Genomic DNA, 13897 nt, shown 5'->3' on the forward strand with positions numbered 1-13897 from the left:
TTTTGATTGTTGGTTATTTGAGGTAGACACCTTCCCACGAGGAAACAGACTAAGACCTCCAAATGGATTTCACAAAGGCCAGTTAAGAGACGATCTGATGGTAATAACTTTCAGTCACAATCAACTTACAGATAAAAGGTGCCTATATGCCATTACTAATCCCCAGAGCCCTCCAACACTCTCTTTTTGTTAAGATTTCCTTCAGTTCTAGGGCCCACTATGGCCTTTTAAAAACCAGCTTACTTAATCTTACTTGGCTCATTCATATCTAAATATGAACTGGGCCTAGTATACAATTCCTCACTATTTGGAAGATGCTGTAGAAATATTTTCAAGCCTATTTGTGTTTAAGCCCAAATAAAATTCACAGCCATTGTGTATATATTATATATATAATTCAGGACCTGGCCCTACAAACCTTCCACACAAAAGATGCCATCTGAAATCAATGGGAATTCTACACTTGGATGGCTTGCAAGATTGAATCCCCTGGCTTACAGTTAGTGTAAAATATTTCAGGTTAAAATACTTTCAGTAAAAAATTTCAAAAATCCCTTCAGCTAGTTCCAAATTATAGAAAATTTTTGTACAAACATTACATATACTTATTTGTGCAGAATTCACGAAAAATGGCTCTATTTTACTTTTAAATTTTGCAGGTCAATAATCCATGATGTGGACAAATGCCTTTGCCTATTCTCAGAAAATTTAAAACAATGGTGATAATTTGATTAGAAAATCACATATCATGAATGTGCAACAATATTTCCACAAAAAAATCTTAAAATATCTTTAACATATAGATTTTATATAGATGTGAGGCCACTGCTTTCACATGAAAGATTGTAACAGCTTCTCAGAAGAAGTTAATATAATTTTAATTAGTTAATAAATATTTACACAACAGACTTTAGAAGCTCCAGAGGTGTCATTACAATCTGTCAAATCAATAGTCTGCAACATGTTTACATTTTTCAGTCACACGCTTTATTGAGAGTAATTAATATTGTTATTGATTCATTTTGTTTTATCTTGTTGTAGAAAAACTGACAATAGATTTTATATACATGGCATAATTTGAATAACTAATACTGTAGATTATTATTACAGGTGATACAAAATGACAATTTATTTTAAAATATCCCTTTTAATCTACAAATTAAACAGTCAGTTAGGGAACTCAGGGAACTCAGATAGCAAGGTGATATGGACCATAGAAATAGACAAGATAGACAACCATAGTGCCTCATACTTAACTTAAATAATAAGGGTTACAGAAGATTCCAGTTTCTGCCATATCTATTTATTTGAAACCAATGAGGCACAAATTGTCCACAATTCTGCCCTTCTGATAGCTGTTCTTTCATTTTAATTAATTAAAAGCTTGGGATTCTTAGTTAAGTCTATCCCGATATTAAATGACACCTGTCACAAACATTATCACATAGATTTTGAATTGTTGGTTAACTCAGAATCATATGTAAGCCAGTCCCCTCTTCTAATAAAATTATATAAATTATGGGGTTTCTTAAACAGTCTTTAAACACACATTTATATTGTCCTGATGTAAGAGTCTGTAATCCTGTATTTACAGTGCATGACTGACCCTAACAGCTTCATATTAGCATTGCTGAGTGGAAATGTCTTTTCTGGAAATTCTCAAGAGAATAATTAAACACTATTTTTGTAAAAAGAAAAGGAGTACTTGTGGCACCTTAGAGACTAACGAATTTATTTGAGCATGAGCTTTCGTGAGCTACAGCTCACTTCATCAGATGCATACCGTGGAAACGTATGTTTCCACGGTATGCATCTGATGAAGTGAGCTGTAGCTCACGAAAGCTCATGCTCAAATAAATTCGTTAGTCTCTAAGGTGCCACAAGTACTCCTTTTCTTTTTGCGAATACAGACTAACACGGCTGTTACTCTGAAACTATTTTTGTAGTTTTGGGACTTGTTCTTGGATTCACTATCTCCCTGAATGGTCTTACTTGGAGATAAAACCATTGAGTTTCCAAACTGAAGTACATGAATCTATTCAATTTAAGTGATGACGACAATCCCAGAAGTACCTGTTGATCAGTGTTTGCATTGCTAGAGAACAGTTAACTCTGCACCTAGTCATAAACTGAGTTTGTATAGGAAGCCCTAATCTTCTGTGACCTTTTGTGGTTAACATAAAGAATTAGCTTAGTTACTCTACGATTTAAACAAAAGAAAAGAACTTAAGGCACGAGTCAGACATTACTGTATAATATCTCAGAGACAAACCTGTTAAAATAAACACTACGTTAATTGAATCAGGCAGTTTCACTCTTTTGTGCTTTTAAGTCCTAGGTAATACGTGTAGTGTGGAAGTCAAATCCAATAAACTAAATCATGAAAGAGCAAGACAATACCTCATATAATTATCTTTCATACATACACAGATTACAATGGCACAAAATTGTAGGGAGGGGAATACAATTAGAAGGATCTCTAAATCACTGGCAGATATAGTATATCCTATAGCTGAAAACAAGATGTCTGACCAACAAAAATTTAACTGATAGTATCAGAAGGCTACTGGAAGATCTAATTTAACAGTAATTTCCTTATCCTGTGTGCCAAGTCATTAACTGAGATCCACACGTTTTAAAAGATGTACATTTTAGCTGTTAGGATCTTTTAGATGTTTCATCCTCACCTGTGGAAGGCTAATCCTTTTTGAAGTATTTTAATTACCTTTTAGACTACAAAAGCACCTGGAGTCTACTCTTGCCCTAATGTATGGGGATTTGCACAGGCATGCATGAAATAATGTCACTATGTAAACAGAAACTAGCATATAACTCCTCTGTAAACTCTTTGGGGCAGGGGCAGCCTTTGTGTTCTGTATTGTATAGTGCCTAACAAATCACCTCACCTATTCACCATCATCACATAATTTCCCTGTGGGATTGTTTATATGAAAAAGCAACATTAGTAAGTATTTATGGGAATTATTTTTAACTATTTTAAAGAAAATTCAACAGATGGCAACAAGGAGAAAGCTAGTACAATATGATCAGCCAGGTGTCCACCAATAAGGGCTTTGTAGACCACTGGTGGACCACATTTTGAGAACCACTGCGTAAGTGATGTATTGATGTGTCGTTTTCATTTTTCTTCAGAAACCGAAAAATATTTATGCACCTAAATTTATTAACCTGAAAAACAAAACACTTTTTTCCCAAAAACTTATGTCGAAAAAACATATGCTGTATCAATAAAGGATATATTGCATATTTTGTTTATTTAATTGCTGTCTGAATGCATATCTTATATTTTAGGATTCTCTTTATGTCCTTATTAATGTACAGCTTCTTTAGACTCATCTACATGATGCCATATGAAATAACAATCATTTTATATGCCTCACAACTGCTGAACATTTCAGGTGCATCTACAGAACACACTTGCTGTGCTACGGAATATACCAGATACCTCTTACTATTCCACTGATTTCAATGAAATGTTAATTGTTGACAGCAGAACAGCATGTGTATTAGAGAATCAGAAGCACAAAAGGTTAGTTTTTCTGAAATAATCAAATTATAGGATTGAGAAAAGATCAAGCAGCTTCCTATATTAAAGCTTAGTTTCTCCCCTAACCTTTGCCACACACATACAAAGGATTACAATGTATAACACTAAAATGCTATATTACCACCCTAACCAATTAGCTACACCTATACAAGTTTTAAATATTTAATAGAAAAATAATACAACTCTAAAAATATATAACTTTTTTGAATGGATTTAAGTAATGTTACTATCAGAAACTGTCCAGCTTCTCTTCATGTGGCTATTATACAAGAATGTTTTTTCTACCATATTTGGCTGTAAGTAGAATTCAGCTTATATGAGAAAAATATTCTCAACAAAAAGGGTCTGTGAATATTTATTTGAGACAAATAACAGTTTTGCTTCATATTAAGTTTATTTTTAAGATTTGAGATCATAACTAGCATTCACTATTCAAATTTATAGTACAAAAGATATCACACACTATGGAACTTGTACCACATGTTTAAAGCAGCCACAATGGAAGCTGTATAAACTGTAAGCAAATATCTACTCCACCAATTTTAAGTAAGGTAGGTATAATCTATTATGCAAAGAATGAAAATGAGTTAAAAAAATCAATGACGTCTATTTTTTGTCATTTTTAAAGAAAAATTATCAACTAATTAGAAGTCTATCAGTAGATGATAAAATAAATAAAACAGGCCTTAAGTTGTAAGAAACTTCAACATACTAAATTTTAAACATGTTTAATCAATAAGTATTTAAAAATAATCACTAAATATTTTAATGAACATTTGCTCTGAAATTAATCCATTTGCTACATAAAAGGCCTTTAAAAATAGATTTCTTTAAGCAAAATTATTGAATATACATAGTTTAAAAGAAGATAGAAAAACTGCTTCAATAACCTTTGTACTGTTTGCTTCCTGGTGCTGCCTACCTATATTTTGTACAGACTCTAGTACTTACAGTGTCAAATCCTTCCTGCAGCTTTATTTACATTTTTTCTCAGCAAACCTCTCAGGCCAAAACAATCCAACAAGAATACAGAGGTCAATTACAATCTATTCACAGACATTTGCATCCAGGTTCCATTAGTGAAGATTCCAATCACTGAAACCAGACAGAATTGTTTAAAAATGCCCTCTCTGTGACCCTGCTCCTCTGAAGGTCAAGTGTACTATCACTCCCTGTAACCAAGGAAGCAGAATCGACGTGTTCCTGCTGTTTTGCCAGCTGCTGAAGCAGTTTGTCTAATAATACGATTAATTTCATCTGGAGAAGATGTAGCCAGGTTACAAAGCTTTCTCCCCTGTTTCTCTTCCTCAGTCCCCAAACCTGCTACCTCTCCATAAGGCAGAAAAAGAGAATTCTATGAGAAAAGAGTTTGCCCAGCTCTTGAATTATTTGCAAATCAGTAAGTGGAAAAGGAAAACCACCATGTTCCCTGTGGAGCATCTTTATCTTTATAGTTCATTAAGCTAATGTATTTAAAGGAACATGGGCCTCTCTAAATTCCTATGTGCCCCTCACACATGTAGTAATGTAATCAGTCTTATTACATATAAGACTTAATATATTAAATACATGATGCATGTGAGAAAGTTATGATTCATTATTTTAATTCCCTGACAAAACATTTGGATCAGACTACAGTGAAATCTGGCAAATTAAGGCAACAACACACTATTAATAATAGAACATTTTGAAATATCAGCAAGGAGGAATTTTTTTTGCCCTCATAATATCGACTACACTTTGAGGGGGAAAGGGGGTACTGAACTCTTTGAAAAGTTTTATGATAATGAATTTCATTACAGTGAATTTCCATTACACAAGCTTATGTAACAACTACATGACTTAGCTGATTTTAAGTAACACAAATATTTTATTTCAACTTCAAGGACTCCTAACCTGAGTATTGAAATGAGCTCACTGTTAAAATTAGGCCCTTTTCACAACAGTGAGGAAATACTGAAGATACAATTTATGTACTGTGTAACATTACTAATTTGGAAAGGTTAAAAATTATAGGCAACATCTATAGAATAATTTCTCCTCACTCATTATAGGTGCATATTTGTAGCACAGACCCAACAGCAATATTTAGTCAACAAACCTATGTCCAGATTCAGAAAGGTATTTAAATACATGCCTAAATTTATGCATGCAAGTAGTCCTATTGAAGTCAATTGTACTACTCATGTGCTTAAAGTTTGATGCATACTTAAATACCATGTTGAACTGGGCCTTAACGTGTCTACCTTGCTAAGGAAAGTGTTGTTTAGATAGGTTTGTGATGTCTGACTGGCAGATGCCTTTCAACTGTAGGTCACCAGTTGGAATCCAACCCAGCTCCACAGGGATAAAAAATACTTATCTCACTGAGGAATAGCTTTAGATTACAGTCTTTAAAATACCATTCTGGATCTTTGTAAAAAAAGTCAGAAATGTCAAATGCATGGGTACCACTCTTCAGCACCAGGGACAAAGTGCCCTCATAGCAGGATGCCAGCTGCGCAACCAAGTCTAACTGTGTTCAGATCACAACTGTAGTCCCATCTTTATGATAAACCTGCCTTCCCCTCTCAACAACTTCCTTCATAAACTTAACACAGAAAAAACTTGAAACTTCTTGGAAACTGTGAATTCTTTACATAACTATGTTTGTCTTTTGCATTCCTAGCTGACAGGTGCCTAAAAAATACAATAGAAAGGTTATAGTAACAAAAGTTCGTCATTTACTACATTGAAGGCTTATTGAGCACAACTTAGAAATATTTTTCTAAGCAGAATTAATCAGTATATTGGTTTTCTTTTTGATATACAGCTACAATAGCAAGCCATGTGTGATTTTTATAAGACATGATAATATGTCAGCTCTAGCCTCTGTAGAGAGAACTTAGATAAACAGCAGACTCAGCCTCAAACTAACAAACATGCCTGGATATGGCAATTATTCTTCCTTTCCTGACCAATGAAAGGAGGATGAGATTTAAAGTGTCATGGTTTGGGAATATGAGAAATACTTCTACAATCTATTGTCCACAACAAACGTATATATATTATACAGGACTTATTTGAATACAGACAAGCAGTAAATGTATTCAAAACATAAATAATGTTTCGAATACCTCAAACATTTACCTTAATTTTTCATACATAATACCCAAGATTACTGTTTCACATTCAGTATTATTTAAATTTACCAAGTCACCTTTGTCATTTAAATCTAGACTGCACAATGCACTATTAAAACCTACAAATAAGGAATAATCCTACACTGGTATGATGATGGACTAAATTATGTAAACCCCTAGTCCCCCATTTCAACGTGTGAGTCCATCAACTGAATTCATTGGGTACATAAGAATGGCCATTCTGGGTCAGACTAATGGTCCATCTAGCCCAGTATATTGTCTTCCGACAGTGGCCGATGCCAGGTGCTTCAGAGGAAATGAATAGAACTGGCAATCATCGAATGACCTATCCTCCTGTCCTCCACTCCCAGCTTCTGGCAAACAGAGTCTAGGGACACTCAGAACATGGTGTTCCATTCCTGACCATTCTAGCTAATAGCCATTGATAAACCTATCCTCCATGAACTTATCTAGTTCTTTTTTAAACCCTGTTATTGTTTTGGCCTTCACAACATCCCCTGGCAACAATTTCCACAGGTAGACTGTGTGTTGTGTGAAGAAGTATTTTCTTTTGTTTGTTTTAAACCTGCTGCCTATTAATTTCATTGGGTGACCCCTAATTCTTGTGTTATGTGAAGAAGTAAATAATATTTCCTTATTCACTTTCTCCACAGCAGTCAAGATTTTATAGATCTCTATCGTATCCCCTCTTAGTCATCTCTTTTCCAAGCTGAAAAGTCCCAGTCTTTTTAATCTCTCCTCATATGGATGCTGTTCCATACCCCTAATCATTTTTGTTGCCCTTCTCTGTAACTTTTCCATTCTAATGTATCCTTTTAGAGATGGGGTGAACAAATCTGCATGCAGTATACATACTGTAAAATACTAAAGAAAGGATTTTTATCTTTCTCCCCGTGTCCCCTCCCCACTTTACATACTAGGAACGTCCACATAAGGTAATCATGACTAGAATGTGGAACTAAAACTGACCGCTTTAAATATTTGAAAACTGCTAGAAAAACCAAAAGGACTAGTTACTTGTATTCAAATTTGCATAAACAGAAACCTAGATCGCCCAAACTCATTTCATGACTGTTACATCCTTTGAAACTAACAAGATTTCTCCACAGCTGCAGTTGCATACCTAGTTCATATGCTAATTCACCAATGTGACTTTTCCATGATTTTATGTACATGTACCTATATAGAGATATATATTTATCTCAGTTTGCAATTGTGAACGAAGGTTCATTTTCCGAAGTTATAACTCTACACATTTATACACTGAACCTTCAATCCTTTTTTTCAATAGTTTATTACCAGACAGGTCATTGCAAAGGCAAACAACTACATTGATTATGAGAACATTATTTGAGAAATATGTTGACAGAATAAATCAATAGTCAATACAGTTAATTGATTTTTGAGTTCATACTTTTTCATAGAAATCTCTACAGATATTTTTACTGATGCCACTTAGCATTTCTGATTTAAGGAGAAGAGCATTTGCTTTATAAGCATCACTAAAGATCAAAAGTATTTGTATTTCTTAAATACAGTGATCAATCTCTCTTAATTTGTCATAATCTGGGTATAAGCAATGTTAGTGCAAAAGAGATTCTTATAAAAGTTAAAGTAGGAAATAATTACAGCAAACCCAGACTATATTGTACCCAACTGTTCCACAGGAATTTAAAATATTTTACAAACTTACTCTCACAAAATTTACAGCTTACAGTAAATATTTAATTGGAACAGTTATAAAGTTCTGTATTCAAAAACATTACTTCTTAAATTAGATCTTAGATTTTACAGTTTGGCAGGCAAGCAGGCAAAGGAGGAGCTAATGCTATCCTGACCTCCCTCTACTGTGATGCAGAAGGACAGCTAGTGAGCAGTTGGAACAGGATAAGGGACAATATCAGCAACTGTTCATAGTGCTCCTTTCTCCCATCAGAGCTGGTCCTGAGGCTTCAGGGAAAGAGATGGGAGGCAGTGCCCTCTGCCTCCAGTCCAGAGTGACAGGCCTGATTCAAACACTTCAGTTTAAAAATTGCAGGACACAGTTCAGAAAACATACTTCCACACAAATTTTCTTCCTAACAGACTTGCTCTCAAGAGCTGAAGTTGAAGCCTGAAGTGGCCCCTCAGCTACAAATTGGACACTACTAGTGTACAGCATACTCAGAGTACAAGATAAAACCTTGAGAAAAGTAGTGTTAGTAGTTTATACACGAAGGATAAAATATGAATGACATTTTGCAAAAGCTGCTCAAAATGTGAAACAACTGCTGACATTTCCTTTCTTGGGCATAGCTGTTCTCTGTACTCCAAGCTGATGAATTCTGAGTAAAACCAACTGAATAACAGCTCAAGGTGTAAATAATGACATAAAGTGCCATCCCATCTCATCCAGCTGGAACTAGAAAGTTGGAGAAATGGAACAAGCAATAATAAGCTCTAAAGAAAGAAAAGAAAAAAGATGAGCAGTGAACTCTGAACTACTCAGTAGATGAAACCATCATAGGAGCTGCTTTAGAAAATCATTCTTAAAACAAGAACTGATTCCATGTTTTTCACTTATTCTGAGTATATAAAATACAAGCGGTATTGGGGTGTTGTGTCATTAATGGCCATGTTGGAGCAATAATTCAGAGAGACAATAAAACCTGAAAAATTACTGCACAGGATTGAAAAACACAGCACTGCTGACTCTCTACTTACAGGACAATCTAATGTTTGCTGCTTGACATCTTGGTCCCCAGTAAACCCACGTGCAACATAGGCAGCAATCAGTTTGAAGAATTACTGTATATATAACTAAACATGCCAGTATTTGCATTAAATTATCTTGTTCATAACTGACCACTTAAAATTCATGTTTTAGGATTCAGTATATGATTAATGGCTATATTTCCCTTCCCCCAATTCAATTTTCCTTGATGAAATATCTGGCTTATGAAGAAAGCTCTCATTTTTTAAGGCCAATGCCAAATTTTTACACTACCCTAAACCAATTAATCATTTCCCTTCTTGCCAAGAAACTACTATGAATACAAATACACAGATCTAATATATTTCAAAAAGATTAGTCATTTATTAAACTGGACTAAAAATGTATCTGACTTAGAAGGACACATAGCAGTAAGCCAGTCATTTATAACAAAGATGGCTCAAGATTTAAAAGGAACATTATCTATTTAAGAATTAACAGATGTTGTGACCATGCTGTTTTTTTATAAATATTTTTCCATGAACAAAAATATCATGGTGTTATGCATTAGACAAGCATATAATTTAAGGAGGGATTGAATAGTGTAAAGAGAGGAAGCCCTAGTTACCCACCGGCCAGGAAGAAATCACAGAGCTTCACATGCTCTTGGGAAGGACCGAGCTCTCCAGTGGCAAGATACAACCATCACATTATGTTACCACGGTGCATTTCCTGCACGAGGAATTACAAATGTCACATATTTTATGTGCCTTAGATGTGATTATAGCATCACCATTCATACCAAAATAGTTAAGTGTTTGCCTGTCTTTCCATTACAAATTCTTTTTTGGGGGCTCTTCTAGGACTAGTTTGTAAAAATTAATTCTGGGCTGAAACTTGCTATACAAACACCTGAAAGAGCAAAATAAAACAAAAAAAAATTCTATTTGTCAGTTTCTAAGGTGAAATTTTAGTTTGTTCTTTAAACAGTCCTTAAAAGTGATTTGACTGTACTTTGTAGCCCTTAGTCCAGATTTTGACTTAATCACTGTTGCCATAAAATATATTTTTAAAAGAACAAATTAATATTTCTTTGTAGAATAAAGTTATTGGATATAAAAATACATTTGCAAATCCTTTTCTGAAAGTATTTTTGCCAGTGGATTTCCCTCAGATATGCACCTCTCACATTAGCCCACCAAACCAAGTATCTTCAAGGTGTAATTACAGTTCACTGGGTCAGAGATCTATGAATTAAAATCTCTAACATGGCCTTGACTATGGAGATGTCACGGACTACTGAGTACAGATAATCTACAAAATCCCTTCATTATGTAATTATATGATAGGCTGTAGTAACTCTCAAGAATATTAAGCCAAGCAAAAAACCCACAAACCCTATACAGTTAAGGACCTGATTAAAATTAGCAAACTAAAATAAATATGTAGGTTATCTTCTATTTCCATGATAAAGTGCATTTTCAGTGCTGAGAAGCTGATTTAGACATTTTAGCCTTCAGCTGTCCAAGTTATGGCAAACATAAGTAAGGCCATTAATTAATGTTATCTTAAAACTGTTTTTGTGCTGTTATACATGTATACTTGGGACAAAAATCCAAACTATGATTCACAAGATTCTCTCTAATGCATGTTCACCATATTCACTATAGTAGTATACATGGTACTTGAAACATTGTTCAAGATTTAAACGGCATATCAACTAAAGAGTAGAAACCCTTATTTATTAAACTATGTCACTTAAACACATTGGTTTTCTCATATCTTTTATTTCAAATTATGAGAATTATAAAATAGGCAAAAGAACCAAATTTCCATGTAGGTCACGGGTGAATTTTCTTGTTTTACACATCTAATATGGAATCCACTAGAATGAAGTAAGGTGACTGAAACAAATATTGGCTACATTTCTTACATGTTCTCATGTAAAATAATTGCTGTTCTATAATTACCTTCTGCTTCATTTCTGATCAGTTGTAAACAACGGAAAACACTGATATATTTTTCCTTTCAAAATCAAGTATGCCAGCTACTGTAGTATCATCTGCCACTCACCTCAGCCACCTGCTGTGTCTCCACTATCTGCTGAGCCAGCACCTCCATATTGGTTGCCATGGTGAAGCAAGATCATTAGAGAACCTGTTTGGAAAGATGCCAGCAACTTCCATCAGGCAAAGAAAATGAGACTTTTTGTCACTGTTATTAATTAAAATTAAATCTGTGGTGCAGCTTTATATGAATTTACACCACTGCCAAATACATCTGACAAATAAGAAAGCAGTGCACATATTCACTGCAAATATGGGACTACTGTTTTCAAGACACAGATATTCTAAAATTATAAGCAAAAAATATAATTTTACTTTTATAATTTTAATTTTATAAAATATTTGTACTCCACCATTTAAAAACTGGCAATTAAGAGATCTCTATTTTGAAAATGAGATAGGGCAAATTTGAACTTCAACTATTGGTCCAATTTGTGGAATTCACACTTCTTAAAAAAGCTTTAATTAATTCCTAGTTTGTGAGGTGAAGAAAAAAATACACTTAAATGAAAAGCCTCTATGTCTTGCTGTGCTGGGCAAGGAGGTGGCTACCAGAGGAAGGTATTTGAGCACATTCTTATTGAACTCTTTTGCCAGACTACCATTATCACCTGTGTTTTTGTCATAATCCTGCATTGGCAGGGAAATGGCCTAGAATATCTAATGTATCTTTTCAATCTTTAACTTCTATGTTATATTTTACAATGATACTATGATACCATTATAACTGTGAGACGGAAACTCTGGTGAATGTAACTGCAAGTTAATTCTCTGACAAACTCACAAATAAAAACAAGATGTAAAACAAAAAGAAGGGATTAATCACCAGCACACAAATTTAAAACGATGGTCCTTAACACAGTTTCGTTTCTCCATTCCTATTTTAAATTAAGAAGTCTTTTGTGCCCTCTCTGAAAACTTAACAGCTGAAATAATCTATTTTAAAATGATTATACTAAAAACTTTGCATGATCAGCCCTAGAAAGTTAAGTATCAGCAAAAGCCAATGATGGCCATTGGCCAATGTTCTGGCAAAATGTAGTGCTTGATAATGCTAAGATAATCAACTCCTTTCTTTCTTGCAATAGCCATATTAAACAGACTCTCTACTTGTCTGTAATCATTTTTAGTCCCAATTTGCTACTAAAATGGTTGCGAACCCTAACCTAAATAACCATTCAAAAGGTCAAAATATTCACCTTGAGCTTTAAAGCTTTGCACATCGATTCTGAAGAAATTGGAGGAATGGCAAATGAATATTTAAGGAGGAAGAAAAATGTTCCAGTTTTCCAGTAATATTTTGTACCATGTCTTCACAGACAATCACTGCACATCTTAGTCAAGCATGAAATTGACTAGGAGTAGTAAAAATCCCTGGTAGAGCATGGAAGCTAGGAATGTGAAAATAAACATTTCTGATTTTTTATCTTAAGTCATTTTTAGAGAAAGTCATGACCTTAATTTCAGTGGACTCTTCCTGGTTATTATATCAGTTTAATTCCTCAAACTAGATGCCAGACTCTATATGGAAAAGTGGTGACAAGTCAATTACTATCCCAACAGAAGATACCACTAGAACTTATTGTAACTGCATGTCTGTATTTACACTATGAATTATAAATTGTTGCTGCATCATTTTATTGTAGCATTATTATGAGTTAAATTGTTAAATAAAATGATGAATTATATACCAGTGGAGCTTGCTAATATGATAGGCATACAATGTTATGATGTAAATAGATGGCGGGATTGGGGCAGGGATTTAAATAACTTTCTGATGAAAAGAGAAACAGACCTCTTAAACATACCAAATTATAACTGGTTATTTTAATACTGTATTTACAGTGTATGAAAAAGTCTAGTAGCCAAAGGAAAATGTGGTTTTGATTGCATGAGGGCACTGGGACCTGCTGATACTATGAAATAGATGACAGTTGTTTGCAACAGTAGCAGCTGAATATTGTGCAGCAGTAAGCTTAGAAAAGAACAAATTATGTTCAGTACCGTTTTGGCTAGCCATTGTTAAACGCTGGTGAGCAGTGTCTACCAATGATTAGCTGAAACAGCTGAATAAAGTTTGTCCTTTTCAACACATTCCAAGTGAAATTGTGGACTCATTAAAGTCTATGGGAGCTTTGCAACTGACTTCAGTGGGGCCATGATTTCATAGTTCATCTTTAAATGGTCTCCTCCTCTTTACCAGTGATTTGTAGGAGTATAGTCATTTCAGTGTTCAGAGCTTTATCTGTGCATCTCCTGTTAAGCATTAAATGAAACTGCACAGCTGAAGTTCTGCTCATCAAGAATTAACTCTTTACATTTTAGGATTTGGGGTCCACCTTCTCCTGTTCCTGTGAATTTTTGAATTCACTCCCACAGTGTTGTATATTATTTATATTGCAGTAGTGTTAAAAAGCCTAACACAGGT

At 34.3% G+C, this 13897-nt stretch overlaps 1 protein-coding gene across 5 annotated transcripts in view; it reads right to left on the reverse strand.

Annotated features, from left to right (window-relative positions):
- Positions 1-13897, reverse strand: part of NR2C2 (nuclear receptor subfamily 2 group C member 2) — a 56799-nt gene that overhangs the window by 35085 nt on the left and 7817 nt on the right. For 3 of the 5 annotated variants that reach the window (XM_077823066.1, XM_077823062.1, XM_077823067.1), the window contains exon 2: positions 11477-11560. The exons of 1 other annotated variant lie outside the window; for it this stretch is intronic. In XM_077823066.1, the coding sequence (XP_077679192.1) occupies positions 11477-11536 (60 nt within the window). In that variant the 5' untranslated portion in view covers positions 11537-11560. Of the gene's footprint in view, positions 1-10035; positions 10136-11476; positions 11561-13897 lie in introns of those variants that run through there. One more of the 5 variants, XM_077823063.1, reaches the window with a different exon arrangement.

Source organism: Eretmochelys imbricata, chromosome 7 (genome assembly GCF_965152235.1).
Source record: "Eretmochelys imbricata isolate rEreImb1 chromosome 7, rEreImb1.hap1, whole genome shotgun sequence".
NCBI classification, from domain to species: Eukaryota; Metazoa; Chordata; order Testudines; family Cheloniidae; genus Eretmochelys; species Eretmochelys imbricata.